General features: G+C 44.1%; 1 protein-coding gene across 1 annotated transcript in view; it reads left to right on the forward strand.

Annotated features, from left to right (window-relative positions):
* The window catches only part of col7a1l (collagen type VII alpha 1-like), a gene marked incomplete at both ends in the record, with an annotated part of 53,430 nt that overhangs the window by 4,223 nt on the left and 25,212 nt on the right, over positions 1-23,995 (forward strand). The window contains 48 exons of the mRNA XM_083691884.1: positions 735-828; positions 1,954-2,127; positions 2,456-2,619; positions 3,878-4,007; positions 4,156-4,272; positions 4,464-4,619; positions 5,008-5,124; positions 5,398-5,544; positions 5,783-5,902; positions 7,192-7,350; positions 7,831-7,944; positions 8,243-8,392; positions 9,557-9,694; positions 9,838-9,984; positions 10,224-10,343; positions 10,942-11,088; positions 11,398-11,643; positions 12,013-12,152; positions 12,662-12,785; positions 13,072-13,215; positions 13,576-13,763; positions 14,131-14,211; positions 14,477-14,494; positions 14,611-14,637; positions 14,761-14,829; positions 15,197-15,277; positions 15,364-15,390; positions 16,275-16,319; positions 16,454-16,525; positions 16,717-16,812; positions 17,063-17,089; positions 17,514-17,567; positions 17,803-17,874; positions 18,085-18,144; positions 18,309-18,344; positions 18,518-18,562; positions 18,741-18,776; positions 19,240-19,284; positions 20,515-20,550; positions 20,696-20,731; positions 20,860-20,892; positions 21,825-21,896; positions 22,266-22,325; positions 22,638-22,673; positions 22,847-22,927; positions 23,549-23,593; positions 23,706-23,777; positions 23,894-23,929. Coding sequence (XP_083548010.1) covers positions 735-828; positions 1,954-2,127; positions 2,456-2,619; positions 3,878-4,007; positions 4,156-4,272; positions 4,464-4,619; positions 5,008-5,124; positions 5,398-5,544; positions 5,783-5,902; positions 7,192-7,350; positions 7,831-7,944; positions 8,243-8,392; positions 9,557-9,694; positions 9,838-9,984; positions 10,224-10,343; positions 10,942-11,088; positions 11,398-11,643; positions 12,013-12,152; positions 12,662-12,785; positions 13,072-13,215; positions 13,576-13,763; positions 14,131-14,211; positions 14,477-14,494; positions 14,611-14,637; positions 14,761-14,829; positions 15,197-15,277; positions 15,364-15,390; positions 16,275-16,319; positions 16,454-16,525; positions 16,717-16,812; positions 17,063-17,089; positions 17,514-17,567; positions 17,803-17,874; positions 18,085-18,144; positions 18,309-18,344; positions 18,518-18,562; positions 18,741-18,776; positions 19,240-19,284; positions 20,515-20,550; positions 20,696-20,731; positions 20,860-20,892; positions 21,825-21,896; positions 22,266-22,325; positions 22,638-22,673; positions 22,847-22,927; positions 23,549-23,593; positions 23,706-23,777; positions 23,894-23,929 — 4,434 coding nt within the window. The remainder of the gene's footprint in view (positions 1-734; positions 829-1,953; positions 2,128-2,455; positions 2,620-3,877; positions 4,008-4,155; positions 4,273-4,463; positions 4,620-5,007; positions 5,125-5,397; positions 5,545-5,782; positions 5,903-7,191; positions 7,351-7,830; positions 7,945-8,242; positions 8,393-9,556; positions 9,695-9,837; positions 9,985-10,223; positions 10,344-10,941; positions 11,089-11,397; positions 11,644-12,012; positions 12,153-12,661; positions 12,786-13,071; positions 13,216-13,575; positions 13,764-14,130; positions 14,212-14,476; positions 14,495-14,610; positions 14,638-14,760; positions 14,830-15,196; positions 15,278-15,363; positions 15,391-16,274; positions 16,320-16,453; positions 16,526-16,716; positions 16,813-17,062; positions 17,090-17,513; positions 17,568-17,802; positions 17,875-18,084; positions 18,145-18,308; positions 18,345-18,517; positions 18,563-18,740; positions 18,777-19,239; positions 19,285-20,514; positions 20,551-20,695; positions 20,732-20,859; positions 20,893-21,824; positions 21,897-22,265; positions 22,326-22,637; positions 22,674-22,846; positions 22,928-23,548; positions 23,594-23,705; positions 23,778-23,893; positions 23,930-23,995) is intronic.

Consider the following 23,995-nt stretch of genomic DNA (forward strand, 5'->3'; position numbering starts at 1 on the left):
GCATATTGATGCACTCAGCCCCCCCCCTCTCATCGATCGGGGGGGGGGGGGACTTTCCACCAACTGAGTGAATCTTTCATAACGGAGGAATTATCATTCCTGCATGCTGAGCTGCAGCATGTTTGAGTTTCACACAGAGAGTGAATTATGGATGTGATTATGAGTTAAAGCATGTCAAGCGTCCCCGGGGCACGGGGGTTGTGGTTTTGTTGCATAATGACTCATGTTTTATATGAGGGCAGATGATGATGTAATGAGTCTTTCTCTATCTCTAGAACATTGTAATTGAATTTGTATGCTAGAGTAGGTCTAGTTAGTCTGTCTCTATATCTGTTACATGAGGGCAGGTCTAGTTAGTCTGTCTCTATATCTGTTACATGAGGGCAGGTCTAGTTAGTCTGTCTCTATATCTGTTACATGAGGGCAGGGCTTGTCTGTTTCTGTATCTATTTTATGGTAGTTAATATGGTGTGTTAGGGCAGGTCTAGTTAGCCTGTTTCTATCTCTATTCCATAGTAATGATGTTGAACATCAGAGCAGGTCTGGTAAGTCTACCTCTAAATTGATAGTTAATAGGGTGTATTGAGGCAGGTCTAGTTAATTTATCTCTATGTGTATTCCGTTGTGTTCAGAGGGCACCCATGTCGTTGTATTTTGGTATGTGTCTGTTTTGTATATATTCTGGTATGGATGGGACTGTACTACCTGTCTTGATTAGATTTTTTATTCTGTAGATCGCTGTTCTGATCACAAACGGCCGATCGGATGACCAGATAGAGGGGGCAGGCAAAGCCGTGTCAGATAGTGGCATTTCTATATATGCAGTGGGTAAGTCTAGAACTTTTCACTTTTCAACTATTCTATATTCCTTTAACTTATAACCTACAATGTCTTGAATATGTTACCTGGGTTATTCATTCGAAGTGTTTCCAGTTCATAATTTGTACGATATTCATGAGTTCAGTGTGTTAGTGTGTATGTTAGTGTGTGTGCGTGCGTGCGTGCTGCGTGCGTGTGTGTTTGCACGTGTATGCTACATGTTGCCAATTCTACTGTATGTGTCCAGCAGTCTTGCGTCTCAGAGCACACACACACACACACACACACACACACACACACACACACACACACACACACATTCCCTCTCCCCTCAGCCTTCAGCAGTGAAATAATTACAGCTCATTAGTGAGCGGAGGGCTAATTGCAGCAATTTTTCATCAGGCTTCTCTGTCTCCCCCCTCGGCCCTTCTGACACTGAGGCCGGGTCCTCTCATTCATCATCCCCATAGAGGGACTCATAAATGGGATCAGCTAGCCCATCGCTGAGACTCTGACACGCGTGTAACTGGACTGTACAGCCCTGCCAACACACACGCTACCCAGACATGACTGGTAGTGAAGAACAGGCAAAGTGATTAGTTATGCAGTTAGAGTGGTTGGAGCGTGTGTGTGTGTGTGTGTGTGTGTGTGTGTGTGTGTGTGTGTGTGTGTGTATGTGTGTGTGTGTGTGTGTGTGTGTGTGTGTGTGTGTGTGTGTGAGAGAGAGAGAGAGAGAGAGAGAGAGAGAGAGAGAGAGAGAGAGAGAGAGAGAGAGAGAGAGAGAGAGAGAGAGAGAGAGAGAGAGTGAGAGAGAGAGTGAGCTCCATTACTCAAAATCTCTTAGTCCTCTCTAATAGCCTCAGCTGATCATGCTGGAAATTCAACAGATTCTACTTACTGTACTCTATGTTGCAGTTACAAACACTATGATCGTTCAGTACAATTAATATACAAACATTGAGCAGATATACCAGATAGAAGTGACCTGGCCTCAGATAGTATATCAAACATTGGGGTATCAGTTGTCAATTTTCTTTCTCTGGCAAATTCTGCAGCAAGCGAATGGGGTGGATTGTGAAAAACCATGTCTAGATTCTAACCACATACATTCTACTCATCCTATGCTTCTCCCAGGAGTGAGAGGAGCCGACGAATCAGAGCTGAGGAGGATTGTGACCGAGCCTCACGAGGAGCACCTGTTGCTAGGCGCTGACTTCTCTCTCCTGGATGCTCTCCTGCCCAAGCTCTCCAGGAGGGTCTGTTTCACCGCCTCGGAGCCCCCGCGCCCGGTCAAACACAGCCCCGCTGGTGATTAGAACCTGATGCTCTGGTCTACTCACACACTGGGCTGTCCACAACCACACTCATACAGGACCATGTTTACCAGCATTGATAGTCCACTTCTGATAAGTACTCATGAACAATGATATGTTTTGGGTTTGTTCATGTCAAATAAGAGCAGCAAATTTCTTATTTCCCCATTTTATTTGTAGTTGTTGATTGATTTCTTGTTTTCTCTCTTACTGTATACCTCCTCTTTCCCACCATCTGTCTCTCCTTCTCTTTCTCTGTGTCCTTCTTCACTCTCTCCCTCTCTCTGTACCCGCCCTCCATCCTTCCATCCCTCCATCTCCAGTGGAGGAGCGTGTGGTGGGTCCCCGGGACCTCCAGGTCAGTGAGCAGGCCTACAGCTCTCTCAGGCTCACCTGGAGCCAGGCCACGGGGGATGTGACGGGCTACCGCCTGCTGGTCAGCCCCCTCAGCCCCAAAGGGCAGCTCATACCCTCACTGCAGAGACAGGTGAGGGTGTGTGTGTGTGTTTGTGGGGGGGGGGGGGGGGGGACTAGAAGGTGGTTGGAAGAGAGAGAAAGAAAGAGAGGTAGGTCAGGGTGGAGGTAAGGGTGGGTAAGGTGGCTGGAAGGGTGAGAAGAAAGACAGCGGGGGTTTTGCTGACAGGAAATTGGGCCCAGGACCAGATGGTACAGAGACAACACTGGGCACAGCAGGGAGCTCCAAGATAGAGCTGTGGACTACAGTCTCAGCGTGCGTGTGTGTGCGTGCGTGCGTGTGTGTGTGATGTAGTGTGCCGTGAGAGAAAATATGAAAGCAATGTCAAAGTAACCTTGTGGAGCTATACGAAATACAAAATACTCATATTTCTTCTAAGAACGTATGTTCCATAGGTGTTACCTGCTTTGAATGACTGCACTGCCATACACACATTCTATACCTTCACACAGAGAGATGGAGTCTTTTGTATGTTCCTGTGTGTGTGTCTGTGTGTGTGTGTGTGTATGTTCCTGTGTGTGCCTGTGTTCCTGTGTGTGCGTGTGTTCCTGTGTGTGCGTGTGTGTGTGTGTGTGCGCGTGTGCATGTGCGTGTGTGTGTGTTTGACCACATGTCTCATGCCTGCCTCTCAGGCATTGAATCTCGCTCCTCTCTCAGTTCCCAGTGATAATACACAGCACTGCCAAAGCCTGGAGGTGCGGGACTGAAGCACCAGAGACTGGTGTGTTGTATTGAGTGCATGTCCTTGCCACGACACTGCCGTAGTACCCTGAAGAAAGACACTCAAACATTCCTCTGACAATTCCAGCAGGAGCATCCAGCTGGGCGGCAAAGTTATAGCACTACATAATTCACACACTGGGGAGAGTTACAAGGGCTGTTAGCTATGGGGGCTTAGGTTTGTGTGTAAGAGGAGTACTGGGTTTTGGAATAAATAGGGAAGATAGCGAAGCTGGTGTTTTCTCAGAGTAGGCACAGTAATTGGTATGGAAGCCATAAGGTTTAATATTTTTCAGAGGTTGCGGCTCTGAGTGCAAAGTGTTGGTTTTATTGATTTGTTGTGGTTTCCTCTCGGACGCACCCATACATCTGCATGCAGTTATATACACATAGCACATACAGTAGAGGTGCTTTGTCTTTCTCTCTCTCTCTCTCTCTCTCTCTCACATGCACACACACACACACACACACACACACACACACACACACACACACATCTCCTCACCACTACCCTCTGCTCTCCCCTCTCTTTCTGTATTGTGTGTGACAGATTGATCTGAAAGGGGACGTGGCGACGGCGGTGGTGACAGACCTGACTCCTAAGACAGAGTACTCTCTCACCATCTACGCCACCTCCCCTGGCCTCGTCGGAGAGCCTGCTACTATCACCACAGAGACAAGTGGGTTACACATACACACCCCTACGCACAGATGCACATGTGCACAGAAACACATAAACACACACACACACACACACACACACACACACACACACACACACACACACACATATGTTGTTAAGTCAGAATTTTCCCTCCTATCTTTTAGCTGCTGTGCCTCAGGTTGCAAACTTCCGTGTCATTGAAGAGGGCCTCTTCTCTCTGAGGCTAGCATGGACCCCACCCATAGCGAGGCTCAATGGATACAAGGTCGTCATCCCCAGATGTGAGTTCATTGTACACAGTCACTATTGTAACATAACATACTGTAGCCCCAGTCAAAACTATCTCCGTTTTTTTAAGTGAGGTCTTAAAATGATGTTTTATCTGTTATGGTGTTAAAACAAATCTCAACACTTTTGGCATCCAGTAAGCCTACAGAATTTACCAGCGGTGCATATGTTGTCATAACCCCAGCCAACAGACCTGGGCTGAGGTACGAACAGCTGCTGCCTGGCGACGCCTCCTCCCACGTGATTGACAGCTTGGAGGGGGATAAGAAATACACCATCAGCATCTCTGCTGTCTACCCCCAGGGACCCAGCGAACCAGTGTCTATTGTTGGCAAAACATGTAGGTGTTGTACTCATATTTGTCCACATGGGGGCAGAGTTTGTCATGTAATAAATAGACCTACACTGTGATATCATTGTCTATTGTGAAAATAGACAGTGTAAGGTGTAAGTTAGTTGGATGTGATGCATGTATTTCAACAGTCAGCTTTGTAGATTTAGTTTTTTTTCTTGGGCCAAGTCAGTGGTTTCTATGTTTATCCACTAGGTGGCACTGTAGGCTCATCTAGCAGATGAATCTCATTATCAGAGGCTGTAGGATTTATTTGACTATGTATTGATGTGTGTGTGTGTGTGTGTGTGTGTGTGTGTGTGTGTGTGTGTGTGTGTGTGTGTGTGTGTGTGTGTGTGTGTGTGTGTGTGTGTGTGTGTGTGTGTGTTTTCTGCAGTAAAACTGGTGCCAGTCCAGCAGCTCCTGGTCCAGAATGCCACTACAGACACAGTGCAGGCGCGGTGGCCATCAGTGAAGGGCGCCACAGGGTATCGCCTCACCTGGACCTCCGCAGGTACTACAGCCCTACAAGTACTGTGTTTCAGACCTCATCTATGATGACTAGAGCCCAGAGTTTGTCTTTGTTATATCGCACGGTCAGGAAAAAACTTCTGGCCTGACTGACCTCTCAGAAGTTCTTTGTCCTTTGGCTTTCTTATCAACAGACATCAGATATAATGTTTCATCAAATGGTAGCACGTTATTTACCACCAAATCCTGTCATGCGGGTGTTCCTCCATCAACCTTACCATCTCTCTCTTCTCCTCCATCTGTCCTTCATCCCCAGAAGGTCACAGAGAGAACGTGAACCTGGGGGAGAGCTTCAACTTCTACATGATCCAGGGCCTCTACCCAGGCACGGAGTACACCATCACCATCAACCCCATCTTTGTGGACATCGAGGGTCCTGTCATCTCCACCAGGGCGGAGACATGTGAGTCACTGGAATGGTTTGTCTAAGCGTGCATTAGAGATATGAAGATGCATGTTATTTTTAGTATGCACGGTGTGTGTTTAGTAGTACTGTGTGTGTGTGTGTGTGTGTGTGTGTGTGTGTGTGTGTGTGTGTGTGTGTGTGCATGTGTGTGAGAAAAAGAGAGAGAGAAGCCTGATGCAAGTGGTACAGCTCTGTACTGACCAGTCTCCCTCCCATCTCTCTCTCTCTTCTCCAGTGGAGAGTGCTGCAGTTCAGACTCTGAAGGCTTCTGCTGTGAGCACCAACAGTGCTGTCATCTCCTGGAACTCTGTACCTGGGGCCACTGGGTACAGACTGGCCTGGGGACCCACTCAAGGTGACCAGACACACACACACACACACACACACACACACACACACACACACACACACACACGCGCACACACACGCACACACACACACACACGCACACACACACACACACACACACACACACACACACAGACAAATACCCGCACGTACACGCATACACACACACATTCACACACTCACTTTTTGCCTCTCCATGTCACCCTGATTATGATATCCAACCCCCCCCCCCTCACCTCAGTGTCCCTACCACCTCAGTGTCCCTACCACCTCAGTGTCCCTACCACCTGAGCACAGTGGGAGTACTAGTAGGGGGGTATTTGATGTCACCCTCTCTCAGAGCCCCCCGGTGACAAAAGAAATACGACCCTTAGCATTGGATCTCACCTGTCAGTCAGACAGTCTGTCTATCTGTCTGTCTGTCTGTCTGTCTGTCTGTCTGTCTGTCTGTCTGTCTGTCTGTCTGTCTGTCCTATCACAATATGATATGATGGCATGGTCACCCCCCCCCATGAAAGAGAAGAAGACCTGAGAATGAGAAACAGAGAGGAAAAAAGGAATATGATGGTTGTTCTAATGAGGGGACAGGTCTGTGATGCTCGCGTGGGGGGTGACAGGAACAGAGGGAAGAAGTAAATAAACAAGTGTGTGTCTGAACGGTGGATGGGTGGCATTGATCAAGAACAGATGAAAGATGAGGATGGTTCTGTTAGGGTTCCTCTTCCTTCCACATTTCTATATATCCTTTCATGTGTGGATGATGATTATGTTTTGGATCGTGTTTGGATCACCTCCCCCATGCATTCTCGACGACTTGCCTTTTTAAAAATAACTGGGGAATGTGCATAATGTCAACATAGTGAGCTTGAGAACCGGTGTCAAAGAGCAATGCCTGTTTGGAATTAGAATTATGTTGAGGTGGTGTGAGAGACCATTCAATGCAGTTATTTTATTGAATTTGCCTGTCACAGGGTGCCAATATGTTTCACAGAATGATTTCCCTCATCAATTGCTGGCCAATTCTAATACACTTTGTAATTGGTTTGTGTCAAAAACCAAGTCTTTCCCTTTGTTCATGATTGGTTAATGTGATGAATTGGTTAGGCAGGTTGGCTCAATGCCATGTCCATCGAGAGGTCTTTTTTTGTGACTCTAGGTAGTGGTTGCCCTTTCGGGCCAACCCTCCCTGCCCAAATCCTAACCTAACTATTAGGTATTAAAAATACAAAACTGACCTTACATCAGTGTTTAGGTCCACCTTCATTCTTCTCTGGTTTTGTTTTGTGTTCTAAACAGAGTATTTAGGACGTGACCGGACCAGGCAGATAGCCCTGAATGGGAGTATCACAGAACACCTCCTGAAGAATGTGGTCCATGACACAGAGTACGTCCTCTCTCTTTACGTCCTGTTTGGATCGCTGGTAGGACCTGGAATCACCGCCACCTTCCGCACCTGTGAGTACCAATGCTCCCACCCTTCATACACCCTGATTCACCCTACAGAGCCCAACCGAGCTGAGCTGAGCTGAGCTGGGCTGGGCTGGGCTGGGCTGGGCTGGGCTGGGCTGGGCTGGGCTGGGCTGACTGCGCCTCAACCATAGTTGAATACCGGAGTGAATGTACAGTAGGACCATGCAAGGCTGCTTCTGTTTCCACCTCTCCCTCTCATGTCTCCTTCTCTCTGTTCTTCTATTTCATGGATTTAACTCACGTTTAAATTAAGTTAATGGAACTAAAAACTACTTTCACCAATTGCCAATGCTATTTTTGTTTAGAAATATACCTTTAGTCGCGTCTCCTCCCGAGGACTTAGATACAACAGCTTGTGAGAATTCAGGTGTATATTGAGGTTCTTGTCCAAAATAGCATTCCCTCAATGTCTTGCAAAAAGGAATTTCAGAGTTTAAGTGTGTTCTTGTGTCCTCTTCCCCTCAGCTCCTCTGGGCTACGTGTCCAACTTCAAAGTGACTTCTTACGCCAGCTCCTCCATCGACGCAGAGTGGAGTCCCGTCGTGGGAGCCACAGAGTACAAACTCACCTGGGGCCCAGGTAAGGGCAGAATTCAGCCAGCTTCATTTGAGAAGTCAAGAATTTGAATGGGCACCATATTTTGCACGTCAATGCACTCTGGATCATTAGAGATGGACACAAGGAGGGCAAGTATAGGATACTGGTTTCTGATGTTACTGTGTGTTACATTTGTGTGTCTGAACAGCATTTTGTGTGTATATGTTTTGATGAAGTCTGACTTGATAAAGTAACAGAAATATCCAGATGAATACTTGCAGAAGTAAACGTGTGAATGGGAGTATCTTTCTATTCATGTTATGTTTTCACACACACACAGATGGTACCAGGCCACAGACCCGCTACCTGGAGCCTAGTGTTCTGTTCCACCGTATAGACGGGCTCAACCCAGAGACAGTCTACATAGTCAGCATCCAGGCTGTCTACGGCAACACAGAGGGGCCAGAAATCTCCCTCTCACAACTCACAGGTACAGTGGGAGAGAGGGGGGTCTCTAAAGTCTGCAATCACCACAATGGTTGTTAGACACATAAATACTAACCTCGGCTCCCATTCTGGGGAGGTTCGAGGCAGAAAGTCGCTACACAGCTCCACAGCTCAAAATGGAACAGACAATCATTTTCACCGAACCCCACATAGGCAGTGTTCCAACAACCAAAATATGATTCCAGGAAAAATAAATAAAGTTGACTAATTTCCTCTTTTCAAGAGGAACAAAAAAGGTGAGGGGGTTGTTGTTCTCGGAACATCACTTCTATCAAAGCCAATCAAAATGTGAACTCCCGCAGCTGTTTGCAGCCAGCGTTTCCTCCAAGCGAGATTGGCTAATCAAAAATGGCTTTGAAAAGGGTTTCTGTTTTGTCAAAAGCAGTGTGTTTGCAGAAAAGTAGTAAGTACACACTTAACTCACTGACACACACACACAGACGCGCGCGCACACACACACACACACACACACTTCCCAGACCACTTTGTTTTATCAGCCAACTGGCCTTCTCCTTCTCCCACGATTCTCTGATCCACCACTATTTCACAGTATCCTCCTCCCTAATGGGCAACTTAGTGACACTTCCACATCACGTAGCACACAGCCATCAGGGAAAAGACCTGATATTGTAATTAAGGAGAGAAAGAAGTCGGGAGTACCGCCCACTTCCACCCCTTGTTCCCTTGGTAGGCTTGTGTTGTCCCTGTATGATTGACAAGTCATGTACTTTAGGCTTCCCATTTTAAATGCATTCCTCTCCATTGTCAGTTGCGGTGTTTTGTTTTAGTCACAGCTGTGTGTGTGTGTGTGTGTGTGTGTGTGTGTGTGTGTGTGTGTGTGTGTGTGTGTGTGTGTGTGTGTGTGTGAGTGTGTGTGTGTGTGAGTGTGAGTGTGCCTCACTGTGGCATGTATGTTCATCATCTCATTGGTCTGTCTGGAAAGGATGGATGTTTATCTGCTTGAGAAAAATGCAGCTCTACTATAAATGCTCTTTGTAACTAAAAGGAAAATGCATTTAAGTCTCTCTCAACTTAGGCTTCTTGAAAATGGTGATCATTGTATGAAGTTATAGGATGAGAAACATTGTCACAACTTTACCTTACAGTAATATGCATTTAACAGAAGTACTGTATATTGTTCCTACAGCCGCGGTGACGGAGACAGAGCTGATCCAGGTGGTGAGGGAGGTGAAGGTGGTGGACATCGGGGTCAACTTCTTCAAACTGGCCTGGAGGAAAACACCCGGTGTGTCTGGATACAAGATCTCCTGGAGTCCCTTCCATGGTGAGGGAGGGTGTAATGCACACACACGCACGCACACACACACGCACATTTAACACACATACACACAAAAACATGCATGCATGAAAATACACAGACACACGACCAATAACATGTATGGTGTATGTTGTTCCTCCTCCCTCTAGGTGGCGATGAGATGTCCATGCTCGTCTCCTCCTCCACCAACTCCCTCACCATCCCTAACCTGCAGGAGAGCTCTGCCTACAAGATCCAGGTGTCGTCTATGGTGGGGGGTCGAGGGGGGAGTCCTGCCCTGGTCACGACACGCACCTGTGAGTACTGGACCACACACACCTGTCACCTAGCTACCACACTTCTTTCCTCATGTCTTCGGGACATTTCCCTTGTCCAGTAACGACTTTGTGACCTAGTTTCCAACCTTTATTTACAAACAATCTCTTTATCCCTCGTATCAGAGATGTTCACCCAGCAGTTTAAGGTTACGTGCTTTTTGACGTACAGTAGTAGAGTTCGAGTTAACCTTTGAGTGTTTCCTCTTGTGCTGTTACAGTGGACCTGCCCAAAGTGAACAGCTTAGTGGGTCTGAACACCACAGACAGCAGTACCGTCCTCAACTGGACCAGCGTGGCAGATGTTTCTGGGTACCTCCTCTCCTGGAGGCACATCTCAGGTGAGAGGTCATAGGTCATCAGGTCACAGGATATACACCAGGGGTGCACAGCTCGAGGGGGCCAGTTTCAGATATGCTGGATACAGTGAAGAAAGTGTTTATGTGATTCTCTGATATTAAACAAATTCAACATTTAAAAATGTTAACTATGGTGAGACACAAGAGACTCATCTGATATGGGATTCACACACACACACACACACACACACACACACACACACCCAGACAACCAATCACATCAGGCCTCATCTGTGATGACGACTATGGCCAAGTACTAATGGCTGTGTCCTTTCTGTAAGCATGGCTAGAGGAGATCCATATTTAAAGATGGCCGCTCTCCTTCTAAACTCCCCTGAAGTATAACATTAATGTCAAGGTTTTTACTTCATGAGTCATTTAATTGCTTTTTTAACTGATTTCCTTTTACCCATTTTAAAATCTAATGTTTTTCGGGAGTACCTAGTGAAAAGCAATAAATATGCACACAGAGTGAATATGAATATCCGGGAACTAATTGATAATATAAATTCAAAGTTTTGTCACAGACCTACAATATATTTCTCAGGTAAAAATAACAGGTTTTTGTTTTTATTCTCAGAGTTGAAGATCAAAACAGAGACGCTGGGACCTGCGTTCACCTCGTATAAGATCAGTGATCTGCAGTACGGCAGGACCTACATATTCACCATCAAACCCTTATATGGAGAAGTGGAAGGGCCCGTAACTTCTATCTACCACAGAATAGGTAAGATATCCCATTTCTACACACTGCACTGTGTTACACTATTCTAGAACCCTCCATCTTTAAGGCAACATAACCACCAGTGTTAATTCAATCCTTTTGTAAATACAACAAAGTGAGATGAAAAAAAAAAAAACTGGCACCTCGTCAATTACATGTACTTACAGGCTTATTACAGAGTGATTACAACATTTAGTTACTGGTAGATTATTATTACACAGTAATATCTCTGGAATAAGACCTATATATTGTAAAGAGCGTCCGTCTCTACATTAAATTATACTCCTCTGAATGTGTATTTTTCTCCTGCAGTAGCAAAAGACCCTCCTCTGGTGCCTGTCCAGCCTCTGTCAGCCACAGCGGGCCCTCTCCCCCCTCACATGTCCACCACGGTCGGCACTACCAACAGGAACCCCTTGAACAAGGCCTCCACCAAGACCACCACTACCAAGAAACCTTCCAGCAAGCCCAGCACGACCATATGGAAAAGTGCAGCAGCCATCGCCATCAGAAATGGACCTGTTGTTGATACAGAGACGACTGTTCCACCAGGGCCAGGTATTATTAGAACAATATTTCATGTTTTTAAATCTGTTTCTAACACATTGTCAGCTAAATTGCAGCTTATACAATACTTACTTACATACTTACTGTATGGATACATTTCAAGCCAAGTAAGCAAACTATTCAGCAAAGTCACAGTGTTTCAGTATTAATAATATCTCCTCTTCTTCTGTTGTATGAATGACCACCGCTACAGTAATGCTACCGTCTTGAGTCTCAGCTATTATCTTTGACCAGTGTGTGTATGTTTACATACCTGTGTGTGTGTGTGTGTGTGTGTGTGTGTGTGTGTGTGTGTGTGTGTGTGTGTGTGTGTGTGTGTGTGTGTGTGTGTGCGTGCGTGCATGCATGTTTGTGTTGTAGTCTGCGGCAAGGCCAATGCAGACATCGTGTTCCTGGTGGATGAGTCGTGGAGCATTGGCTCCAATAACTTTGTCAAGCTGAAGGACTTCCTCTTCCGGGTCGTGACCTACTTCCCTGTGATTGGTCCCAAGGGCACACAGGTCAGAGACCGTAAACCCTGGTTGCCTGCCAATAATGTCTCCTCTATTCCCTGCTTCCTCTCTCCTCGTGTCCTTCTCAAAAAAGCATTGGAGAATATCTAAGGTGGATCTTGAGCTGGATCTTCTCTTCCAATGCTTTTTGGGGAGGAAGCAGGATGCGAGGAAAGGAAGCAGGATGCGAGGAAAAGAGGAGAGACTAATAGGAGGCACTGAATCCCAAATCAACTCCTAGCCCCTCAACACTTCCAAGTATCTAGAAAGTGGACTAGGGGTTGTTTCTAGTCAGTACTGTAAAGACTTGTTTGTATGTAGGCTTGCTGTCGCATGCACTGTGTGTATCAGTGGAGGGAGAAATCGGAGGACAGGCCCATTCTAATACCATTCCTCATTCCATTCCAAGCATTATAATGAGCCCATCCTCTGATTTCTACCTCCACCAGCCTCCACTGGTGTGTATACTCACTGGGTGTTATATTGTTGTCAATATGCAGACCCTTCTTTGTCCTCAGATAGCAGTGGTTCACTACAGTGATGAGCCTCGGATAGAGTTCCGTCTGAATGACTACAAGGACAGGAACTCTATACTACGGGCACTCAGAGGAGTACAATACGGAGGAGGGAACACCAAAACAGGTTGATGACACACACACACTCATGTTGTACACACACACACACACACACACAGACACACACACACACACACACACACACACACACACGCACAGAGGCATGCACGCATGCACACACACACACACACACACACACACACACACACACACACACACACAGACGCACACACACACACACACACACAAATATTCTGACTTCTATAGTAGAGAGACATTTGATGAAATATAATTATACTTCTGTATATTGACACATACTACAGTATATTGATCCCATTGTTCTCTGTGTCCAGGCAAGGGGATCAGCTATGTTCTGAAGGAGCTGTTCCAGGAGTCTCTGGGGATGAGGCAGGAAGCGCCCCATGTTCTAGTACTGCTCACGGACGGCAGGGCCCAGGACGATGTGGCCCCCCCCTCTAGGATAGCACGTGCTCTTGGTCAGTTCAAGTGTCAAACCTGCAGAAGTGTATAGTCTACAGTATGGAACCTTCTAGAACTAGCTGCCATTCTACTCACCTGTTGATTGTGAACCATTTCTACTGCAACCCCAATGCCTAAGCTCTTGAAAACTCTCTTCTCAATGCCATTCATTTTCCTTATGTGCAACTCTTTTTAGCTATTTCACTTGTGCCTCAAAATGTTAACTTTCAAGCACATGTCTATATATACATATATAATATAATATAATATAAAGTCTATTATACCAGTATCGTATTGTATAGAATGGCATTGTATTGCATTGTGACATCTTATCATATGGTATGGTATCATCTGATGTTGAGGCTTATCTCTTCCAGGTGTGAGTGTCCTGGCCATTGGAGTGGCCAACGCAGACATGGAGGAGCTGAGGAAGGTAGCGCCTCTGGCCAGCTATAAGAACATCTTCTACGCCAGCACCTTTGACGACTTCCCCTCCATAGAGAGAGAGTTCATCAGCAACATCTGCAGTGAGGTGCTGCTGTCAGAGTTCAGACAACACGACGAGGTGAAGGACACGGTTCAACTCCTTTCAATGCAATAACTTTAATGTCCCTGTGTGGAGCAAACAATGAAACAAACGAAGGACAGACAACAGAATGTTGATTAGGAAATCAAGATGCTCTCCTTTGACGTTGCCGACACTTCTTTTACAACATTTAGCTTGACTAAACGCATTCTAATGATGTCCAGGGAACCTTATCATCATTCGTCATTAGCTGGAATCTGAACATCATCATCGTCATCGTCGTCAGTTTGAAGTGCAGCACGCTAGAAAACAACATTTAGCTGTGATTGATAACATCCAAATAACTGGTGAACCTCCAGGCGATGTTGATGTTGTCCCATGTCATGTGATGGACCTCTTCTCTCAGTTTGCTCAGCTGGACACGCCCACTGAGGACCCCGACGAGCTGACCAAACCCCAGGGTCCCTGCGCCTCTCACTGCATGAAGGTATGTCCTGGCCTCACTCTTCATCATCATCATCATCATCATCATCATCATCAATACTATGACATTACCATGACTATCTATTTTCCTCTGTTTTTTCCACTGTCATTGTATTAGTCAGCATCACCTTCTATTCTTGTCGTCCACCATTTTTTTTTCTTCTCCTCTTTGTTTTGAACACTGTTTTTTTGGAAACATCCACTGACATTTCTAAGAGTAGTTGATTCTTCCCTATATGAATGCTAGGTCATTTTTCTTTCACTTTCAGGGTCAGAAAGGTGAAAGGGTGAGTGAAGTTTGATTTTGTCATCAATGTAATTGAATGGCATAAATGAATGTGAGATTTGGCCAGGAGTTTAACCTCTCTATGTTGTTCTGTCTGTCTGTCCTCATCACATAAAGGGAGATGGCTCTGGTCATGGTGGGCTGGTATGTTCTGCTGCAGAATTCAATTCATTAATTATTAGTAATTGAGTTATTACTTCCCTCATTACTTTTTTTGAGGAATATATCCATAATACCGAAGCACAATACACTTTGGTTTAATTTCAGAGATTCCAGCAAACCTCAGGAGGGTATGACCCTTTCAGCCTCAAGACCAAAGGAGAGAAGGGGGAGAGGGTAAGAGGCAACACACACACACACACACACACACACACACACACACACACACACACACACACACACACTTTAATGCTAGGAAACATGAAATCCACTGTGCAATCAAAGTGACTTTATTTTAGGATGTTGGATGACAAGTACAGTGACAAGATCATCTAATGGGCCATGTGCTACTGAAGAATCAATTCATTCACTGTGATGCTTGTTACTTTTTTCATATACCATATTTTGTACAGACAAATGTATTGTCTCCCCTATTATATGACATTCATTCCACATATCAATAGTTTGAGGAACATTTTTGTTTTGTTTTTCCGTAATTTGTAATTAATTTTTTTGGCACTGACAACATTTTCTCATTTGACAGGGACTTCCTGGAACAGATGGTGTCCCTGGGTTGCCAGGACGACCAGGACGAACTGGACCTCCAGGTTCTGCTGGACTACGGGTAAACACGTAACAAGGAAAATGCAAATGTAGTACGCAAATGTAAATCACGTATGACATTAATATGAGTGTTTTTTTATGCCCCAGGGTCCAGAAGGGATTGTTGGTGATCTGGTAAGTCTATAGTGTTTATGAGTATGTAACTTAACCATAAATGGTTATTCAACAATTACTTTCATCCAAAGTGGTTTACAGTTAATACATATAGGGGTGGATCCCCGGACCCAGATTAAGACTAGTCCAGGACCATGTCCAATGGAGAATCTCTGTTGAATGTGCTTTCTAGTCCAGGAGTAGGCTTAGTCTGTGTGTGGGAAACCACTCTTTTATAGTATGGACCCATGTGATGATCAAACCTACATTAAAACTCTGGTGTTGCCCACAAAATGCTCAGGCCAATTCACCTGTGAATTCACTCACTTTCTACCTATGGAAACTTTATTTGTTTCCTGTCTTGTTCCTGAAGCCTAGAATAAACTCAGGTATGTGTGGTTCATAATGACTCATAAGACCGTGAATAACGATGCCTGTATCTCTGTTTTTAACTTGCTTTCTTCAACATGTCTCTTTTTCACTTCCTTCATTGAAACGTCCTATGTAATTACGAATCGTAGATGTCATGCATTTTGAGGGACAGAGGATTCGTAATGCGTGATTATATGTTTGTATAATATATCTCAGATGAGAGGGAGAACCTATCATTATCATCAAAAGACATCTACACTTAAGTGTTTCCTGCTAGGTGTTATGAATGTGTTACTGTGAAAAATTTCATAAATATTAAATGTTCACATACTCTTTTTTAAGGTTGTACTGTATGAGCTTTATGTGTTCAAATAGGAAAGCGATGAGAAGACTGTTATGATTGAGACATAGCCGGAGAGTGGTGGGCCTGGGGTTCAAATCCCTGCTGCTAGGGGCAATGTGTCATCAGGAATAGGCAGTGCTACCCACTAGAGCAGACTCTACATTTGGACTTTCTTTTTCATTCATCACAGGGCCCAGCTGGCATCACTGGACCAAAAGGCCAAAGAGGGGAGAGGGTGAGTACCAACGTCACAACATGAATGAACATACAAGTAGGTAAACACTGTGGGAAGTAGGAAACACATACAGTGTACCACAGGAGAAGTACGTACAGTATGTGATATAATGAACTTTGTCCTTTTTCTCCCAGGGAGAGCCTGGCTACACATTGGGAGGCATAGAGGGCAGTGTTCCTGGACGGAAAGGAGAACCTGGATCATCAGTAAGTCTTCAGATCACTTACCTGGATAAATCTTGAAAAAGCTTTATGAAGTGTTTATGAATGGTATTTACCAGTTTTGTCCAGTCAACATTTTATCATTATGTATGGTTCCATTTTGGAATAACATATACATACCATAGATATTCAGCTGTGTCTGTGAATGGATGTCACATCTCTATTCTCTGTGACAGGGTCCGCAGGGGGCTCCTGGGGCGCCGGGGGTCCCTGGGTCCCCAGGCCTGCCTGGACACCCAGGTCCAGCTGGCGCATCTGGGATATCTGTCAAGGTAATATAAAGTTACTGATTTCAAATTAAACACACAAATACGCACACACACACACACACACACACACACACACACACACACACACACACACACACTGTCTTTATATCATTTCTTGAATTATACAGTATTTACTGGGACCCTTGGGCGGCTATGTGTGATAAGTATGTTCTAATTAGCAATGGGGTTTGATAGCATTGATTGATGCGTGTTTGTGTTGCATGTTTGTGTTCTACATATAACTGACTGGCAGGGGGAGACTGGAGAAGCAGGAATTAAAGTAAGTAATGGGGTTGTTTTCATTCTATGCACGTTACTCAGATCTTGCATAAATCACGCATTGTGGGAGATTTGCATTAATATTTTAGTTATAGGCGCAGTAGATCTCAAGTTAGGTGTTGGCCCTGAAAAAGATTTATTGCAATGGGTGAAGGGAAAATACTGCTACAACTTGTGAGTCTATGGAATTTACCAACATTGAATGTAAAACCTGCCAACTATTGATTTGAACAAAAGGAATACAGCCAGGAATATTAATTTGTCGTATTGATTACTGTACAACTTAAACACACGTCATAGTTTTTGCAGATGCCTCTGTTTGATTTCACCATTTTAATAAATTAAATCAATTTAACAGAGGTTAGATCTCTCTGTGTTCGATACATAAAAAAGTAAGAAACATTTTTGATTTGTTATTTTGAAAGGGCTTACGAGGGAAGGCCGGGGTGAAGGGAGAGAAAGGAGATCATGGTAAAGATGTAAGTCCTTGGCCTCTGCTCACAAAATGGCCCTTTTGACTCTATTCCCACAATATTGCTTTAACATTACAGACTCCTACAACACACATAGTACTAACTGTATGAACATGTCAATCCTGAATCCATATGGGAAATCATCCCCAGTAGTTTTATCATAATCCTTTTACTTTTGTGCTTTTCTTGAGTTTTCTATGAGTCTATGACTTTAATTTTCTTGTGGTCTTGTGCAACACAGGGCCAAGCAGGGTTACCTGGACCCATTGGCATTGATGGGGTTCCAGGATTCCCTGGTCAAAAGGGCCAGAAGGTGAGATTTCCTTTTTAATTGAAGACACAAGTGCCAAATGCCATTGTGTTGTTGTTTCCAGTGAAGTATGTCTATGGTTGTTTCATTGTGATGACGATTATGTTTGATACTTTAAAGGAATGCTACTGTACACACATATCAAGTGTCAGTATAATATGTCATGTCATAAACTATAAGGATGAATACAATGATTTCTGATGTTCTTCCCAGGGAGAGGAGGGGATAGGAGTCCCAGGTGTCCAGGGTCCTGGTGGAGTGTCAGGGGAGAAGGTACAGTCAGCTCACACCTGTACTCACCCACGCATATAGATTGGATTTTTCCACCTCATGGATAAAGTGATGGTTCAGCGCAACAAACTAAAATATGTATTAGTCTTGTATAAGAACAAAAGACAAATCATTTCATTCGTCAACGATCTAAAACTGTTTTGCAGGGGAACATCGGCCTGTCAGGACCCACTGGCCTGAAGGTGTAGTGAAATGATATTTTGATTTCAACATGCTCCAACTGCACAGACACTCCACTCCGCAAATCTGTTGGATCATTTTACTGTTATACGGATGTTTATCTCTCAAACACCGTCAAGATTTCAGATAATTCTGTTTCTTACTGTACATATCATCTTCCGTGTCTCATTTCAAGGGTGAGACTGGAACTCAAGGTATCCAGGGAATAGTTGGACTGCGGGTATGAATTCAACTTATTCTTTTTCTCTTAAGATTTTCAATTGAACACACGCGAAGCAGAGGAGACCATGCATATAATTAATTATCTCCTATTACTCTAACAAACTGAAGCACTGCTACAGGTGAGACGGTTTCTGTAATGAAATGATTCAGCATGGACGATTTGTCTGTACCTGCAGGGGAAGAAGGGATTGAAAGGAGACCAGGGGGATAAGGTGAGCTAAACCCAAACTCGTTTGCTCTCCCTCTCTTTATAATGAAATATTCGCTGCATAATGAAAAAGTCTGGTATTTCATCAAGAGATGAAGTGAAGAAAATCAATTTATTTCAGCTTGAGGTCAATAGCTGTGATGGGAATAGGGTAGAATAGGATTAGCTCCTCCAGATCCGTGTGTGTGTGTGTGTGTGTGTGTGTGTGTGTGTGTGTGTGTGTGTGTGCGCACGCGTGTGCGTGTGCGTGTGTATGTGCGTGCGGGTGTGCGTGTGCGTGTGTATGCCCCAGAAATACAGAGCAGGGCAATGTTCCACCCCCATTAAGGTTATGTATTGCAGATGTAACTGTGATATAGCATGGTCTCGCTTAACAGTTGTGATTGTATGTTAGCATTGCTGTGCACACGAACAGTTTAAAACCTGATTTACAGTAGATCATGATGTCATGGTTCTGTGTTCTATAGGGTGGCCATGGAGAGATTGGGCCTATGGGACCACAGGGCTTGACAGTAAGTATCGTCTTTCAGAAGCACCACCACAACCACTGTACAGTGCAAGCCATTATCTGTGATCTGTGTAGGCCTTATAAAGAGTTTGTGAAGACTTCATGAAGCCTTAGAAGTGGTAATTCGTACACCTTAGGGAAATTAACCCTGCCTATTATTGCACAGCGGTCCTGGGAACTCCTCCACCCACACTTGTCCATCCGTCTGTCCTACCATGGATTTTAGCCTAGGGTTCAGAGAGACTTACCTTTACCGTATTAAGAATGGCCTTTCTGGTCAAAGAACATTAAAATGAACACCATGCTGGGGGCGCTTAGTGACGTAGCACACTAATGCGCTTACCACGTAATCGCGAGGTTCCTGGTTCAATTCCGACCTTCGACCTATCTTGCATGTCATCCCTCCTCTCTCTCCCATCCTTCCTGTCAGTCTCTATTGTCTCTATCCCAATAAAGCAGAAATGCCCTAAAAACACCATTCTGTGCGCAGTGCTTTTAAAAGGAGTTTGACTGACGTGATAATGACCCGTTGATCTTAGCTCTCTGATGAAGATTACTGTGACTACTGAGTGTGTGCTGTGTGGGTGGTTATGGAGTTAAGCGACGGTGTCAGGGCTGGGTGGGTGGGAGGACTAATGGTCAGAATGATATATCTTGCATCGTTTTAATTCAAAGCTGTATAATTAATAGGGGAGGATTACCATTTCAAATGATTGCCTTGCCTCTAGTGGTCCACATGGGTTTGGGATCGTTTTTGTGAATCATTTTGTGTTTTCACCACTATCTGAAGTTATGGGGTATTAATGTTTGAGTAGCCATGGGCCAATTACCCAACATTTTCCCATACAAAAATATGGGATTTTTTTTTTGCTTTTGTATCATTACAGGTTTCTTTTTTCAAAATAACAAATAAATAAATAAATCTCTACATAATGTTAAATAAGTGTTTGAGTCATTGACGTAACAGATTATCTTTAGTTATATGTTTATGTTCTCACAAAACCACATAGATGACGTAGGATAACCTACCGTATTGATACATTTTTGTACCCTGAACATTTGCTAACTGGCTTCAATTTCGATTCAAATGTCTGGAATACAAAAGATATTACTGTGTATTTGATAGGATATATTATCAGTATGGAGAGGGCTGATGGTTGGTTATGTTTATCATCAAAAGGATATGATCTACTGTAGATATGACTGACAGTGTTTTTGCCTTCCACTCTCTCAGGGCTTGACAGGAACTAATGGACAAAAAGGTGATGAGGTGAGTATTTTACTGTGTGTATGTGTATGTAGTGTGTGTTTGTGTGTGTGTGTGTGTGTGTGTGTGTGTGTGTGTGTGTGTGTGTGTGTGTCTGCAACGTACATGTTTGTGTACTTTTTGACCCTTACATTTTTTTGGACCACAGGGACAAAGAGGATTCCCTGGTGACCCAGCGAAAGGGGTAACTTTATACAGTATTCAAATGATTTTACAAACTGTACCCTTCAGTACACTGACTGTACTTCCCATACTACACTGTAACAAATAAAGTGCTTATTACTCTGTATGCTCTCTGTTTCATCACAACAGATACTTGGTCCAACAGGCAAGAAGGGTTCCAGGGTAAGTCACCTGATTTTTACCTCAAGGTATTTCTTTTACCCCTTTTTTATAGAGCAAATTCTGATTTTCCTGCTCGTATCATATCATACCCAGCTCATTGCATATGCAACCACTGAGTTTGACTGTTGTTTGACTTTGTCCTTGCCAAAAATATACCCCACCATTGGGGATACCCCAACCACACTACGCCCTGTTATAACTTTAGAACCCAACCCTTTATGACGTACATTCTTGGTGATCTGTATCTTAACACAAGGAATTACTTTGCATCCTGACAGTTTAAGTCTTGCTAATTGGTGGTGGGGGTATTCTCACACAACGGGAACCAGTCCCTGAGGCCTGCCTGTCAACAAGCACAACCCAATTAAACTTCTTGCTTACTGACCACAGCACACCAGCAAACAACGGCTCAATTCACCACAGAGATCCCTCTTAGTTAGATACTCCACAGTGTATCGTTAAAAGTTTGTATTTTTTAGATTTTTACTATTTAAAGTCTTTATTTGAAATTGAAATGTCACTTGGTCATGGATCCCCTCAGGTATTGTGGAAACAAGCTCAGCTTCATTTGATTGGTTACAGTTGCTGCAGTGTTACGTGTATTGATTAGCCCGTGTGTGGATACATTTCAAGCCAAATAAACTAACTACTCAGCAAAGTCACAGTGTTTCAGTATTAATAATATCTCCTCTTCTTCTGTCTTATGAACGACCACTGCTACAGTAGTGCTACCATCTTGAGTCTCTGTTCAGCTTTGACCAATGTTTGTATGTTTACAGTACGTACCTGGTTGTTTGTTTGTTTCTGTGTGTGTGTGTGTGTGTGTGTGTGTGTGTGTGTGTGTGTGTGTGTGTGTGTGTGTGTGTGTGTGTGTGTGTGTGTGTGTGTGTGTGTGTGAGTGTGTGTGTAATGGTGTGTGTTCTGTTTCTCAGGGTGACATTGGAGTTGTCGGTCCCACCGGGCCCCCGGGGGTAAAGGGCGTTCAGGGACACAAAGGAGAAAAGGTAAATGTACCAAATTATGTCATCTGCCTTTTGATTACCACAGGTCCCAATATAACCAAGATTCACCCCTGCTCAGGCTTGCGTCAATTTCATCTCTATTCAGGAGATGATTTGAAGTCCCAATTCAAGAAACTGAGATCCATTATATTACGATATAAGTACAATTTGATTTTAGCTACAATACTTTAATTGGATTTAAGTTAATCATATGAATTGAAATGGAATTAACCCTAACCCTGGTAGACAAACATAACAAATACACAAATATGAAGGTGTTGTGACTGAAGGACAAAGACACAACAGATGATGTGTGTTTACGTACAGTATGTCTGGGGTGATGTGTATGCTTTGTCGCCTGGGTCTGTGCAGGGCAGTCCTGGGTTTGGAATTCCTGGGCAACAAGGACCAAAAGGAGAGAACGGAGAAAGGGTGAGATGATCCATTACCTAAAATGGATACTGTAGTAAAGCTATGACATTCCAGGACAGAATCATGTTTTTGATGTCTTTCCCAATCTCTGATATGTTCATAACAATGATTTATAAATGTGTGTCTCACCAATAAATCACTGTTTTGAGCATATCAGAGCCTGCACACATATTTCATTTTTTTATAAACTGTATGTGTTTCTGTCCTGCATCTGAACCAGTGGGATATGTGTTTATTTCTTCTATTTAACTTTTCGGTTTATTTCCCCACACCTGTGGCCATTCATGTTTTGTTTTTGTATTATTCTCACAGGGAAACATTGGTTTGTCTGGGAAACCTGGCCCAAAGGTATAGAACTTTAGTCTACTCCATGTCAATGTTGCTCCACTAAAGTTGCCCAACCGTAATACATGATATTAGCAAACATGGTTATTCTTTTTTACTTCTTCTCCAGCTATTAAGACCATAAAATACATTCAGTGGTATATATATATTATATGAGTTATCGTTCTTGTCTCTAGGGGCAGGACGGCTTTAACGGGGAGAAGGGGAGTGTTGGGTTTCCTGGGAATCCTGGAGTGCCAGGACTAAGAGGTAAAGATGTAAGTAAATCCTGAGTGGCTGTTACTGCAATGACGAAAGGTGTGTGTGTGTGTGTGTGTGTGTGTGTGTGTGTGTGTGTGTGTGTGTGTGTGTGTGTGTGTGTGTGTGTGTGTGTGTGTGTGTGTGTGTGTGAGAGAGAGAGAGAGAGAGAGAGAGGTGTGTGTGTGTGTGTGTGTGTGTGTACGTGCGTGCGTGCGTGCGTGTGCGTGTGCGTGTGTGAGAGAGAGAGGTGTGTGTGTGTGTGTGTGTGTGTGTGAGAGAGAGAGAGAGAGGTGTGTGCCTGCATATGAACTTAACTACATTTAGATCAATACCATTGTATGCTGTACTCCTCCTGAATACCCTACACTATGGAGGTGACATTTGTTGTTATTAACAGGGCGTCTCGGGATCTAATGGAGACTCGGGAGGAAGGGTGAGTTTATGCATCTTCATCTGAATATATTACAGTGTAAACTCCTTATATGTAATTGTACAGTACTAAGGATTCTCCTTGTACTGTAGCATGATTTCCATGCAACTGCAGGGTTGCTGTTTCAAGCCCCATTATGTTGCATATCGTTGAGTAGTACACCCAGTTTCTCACCGGTGATTTTTTCTGTCTGTTATGTCGTCTTCAGGGGGAGCAGGGACCAGCTGGTGAGCCTGGCGAGAGAGGAATTAGGGTAACGTCACTTTGTCTTCCAGTTAACTTGTCAATATTCCTCCTCAAGCCGCTGTAGAGTTGACGTCACTCTGTCCCAGTCCCTTTCTTTTAACTCTCATCTCTGATTGTAGGGCCCACTAGGTTTACCTGGAAGACCAGGCGACCCAGGAGAGAAAGGGGATTATGGGAAAATCGGTTTACCTGTAAGATCTTTGAACATTATAACTATTTAATTGTGAACCAAAGAGATACCCTGATTCGTTAGAATTTCTCTGCATGTTTTGCGATGCGCAGATATCTGATTTTGTCTTTGTTTCAGGGGACCGATGGCCAGAAAGGAGATCGAGGAGAGCCTGTAGGTTCCTATTCATAACTCTTACTATTCAACATTTTTTTCATGTCAGTTGAATTCCTTCCTGTT

Source organism: Argentina silus (genome assembly GCF_951799395.1).
Source record: "Argentina silus genome assembly, chromosome: 20".
Lineage (NCBI taxonomy): Eukaryota > Metazoa > Chordata > Actinopteri > Argentiniformes > Argentinidae > Argentina > Argentina silus.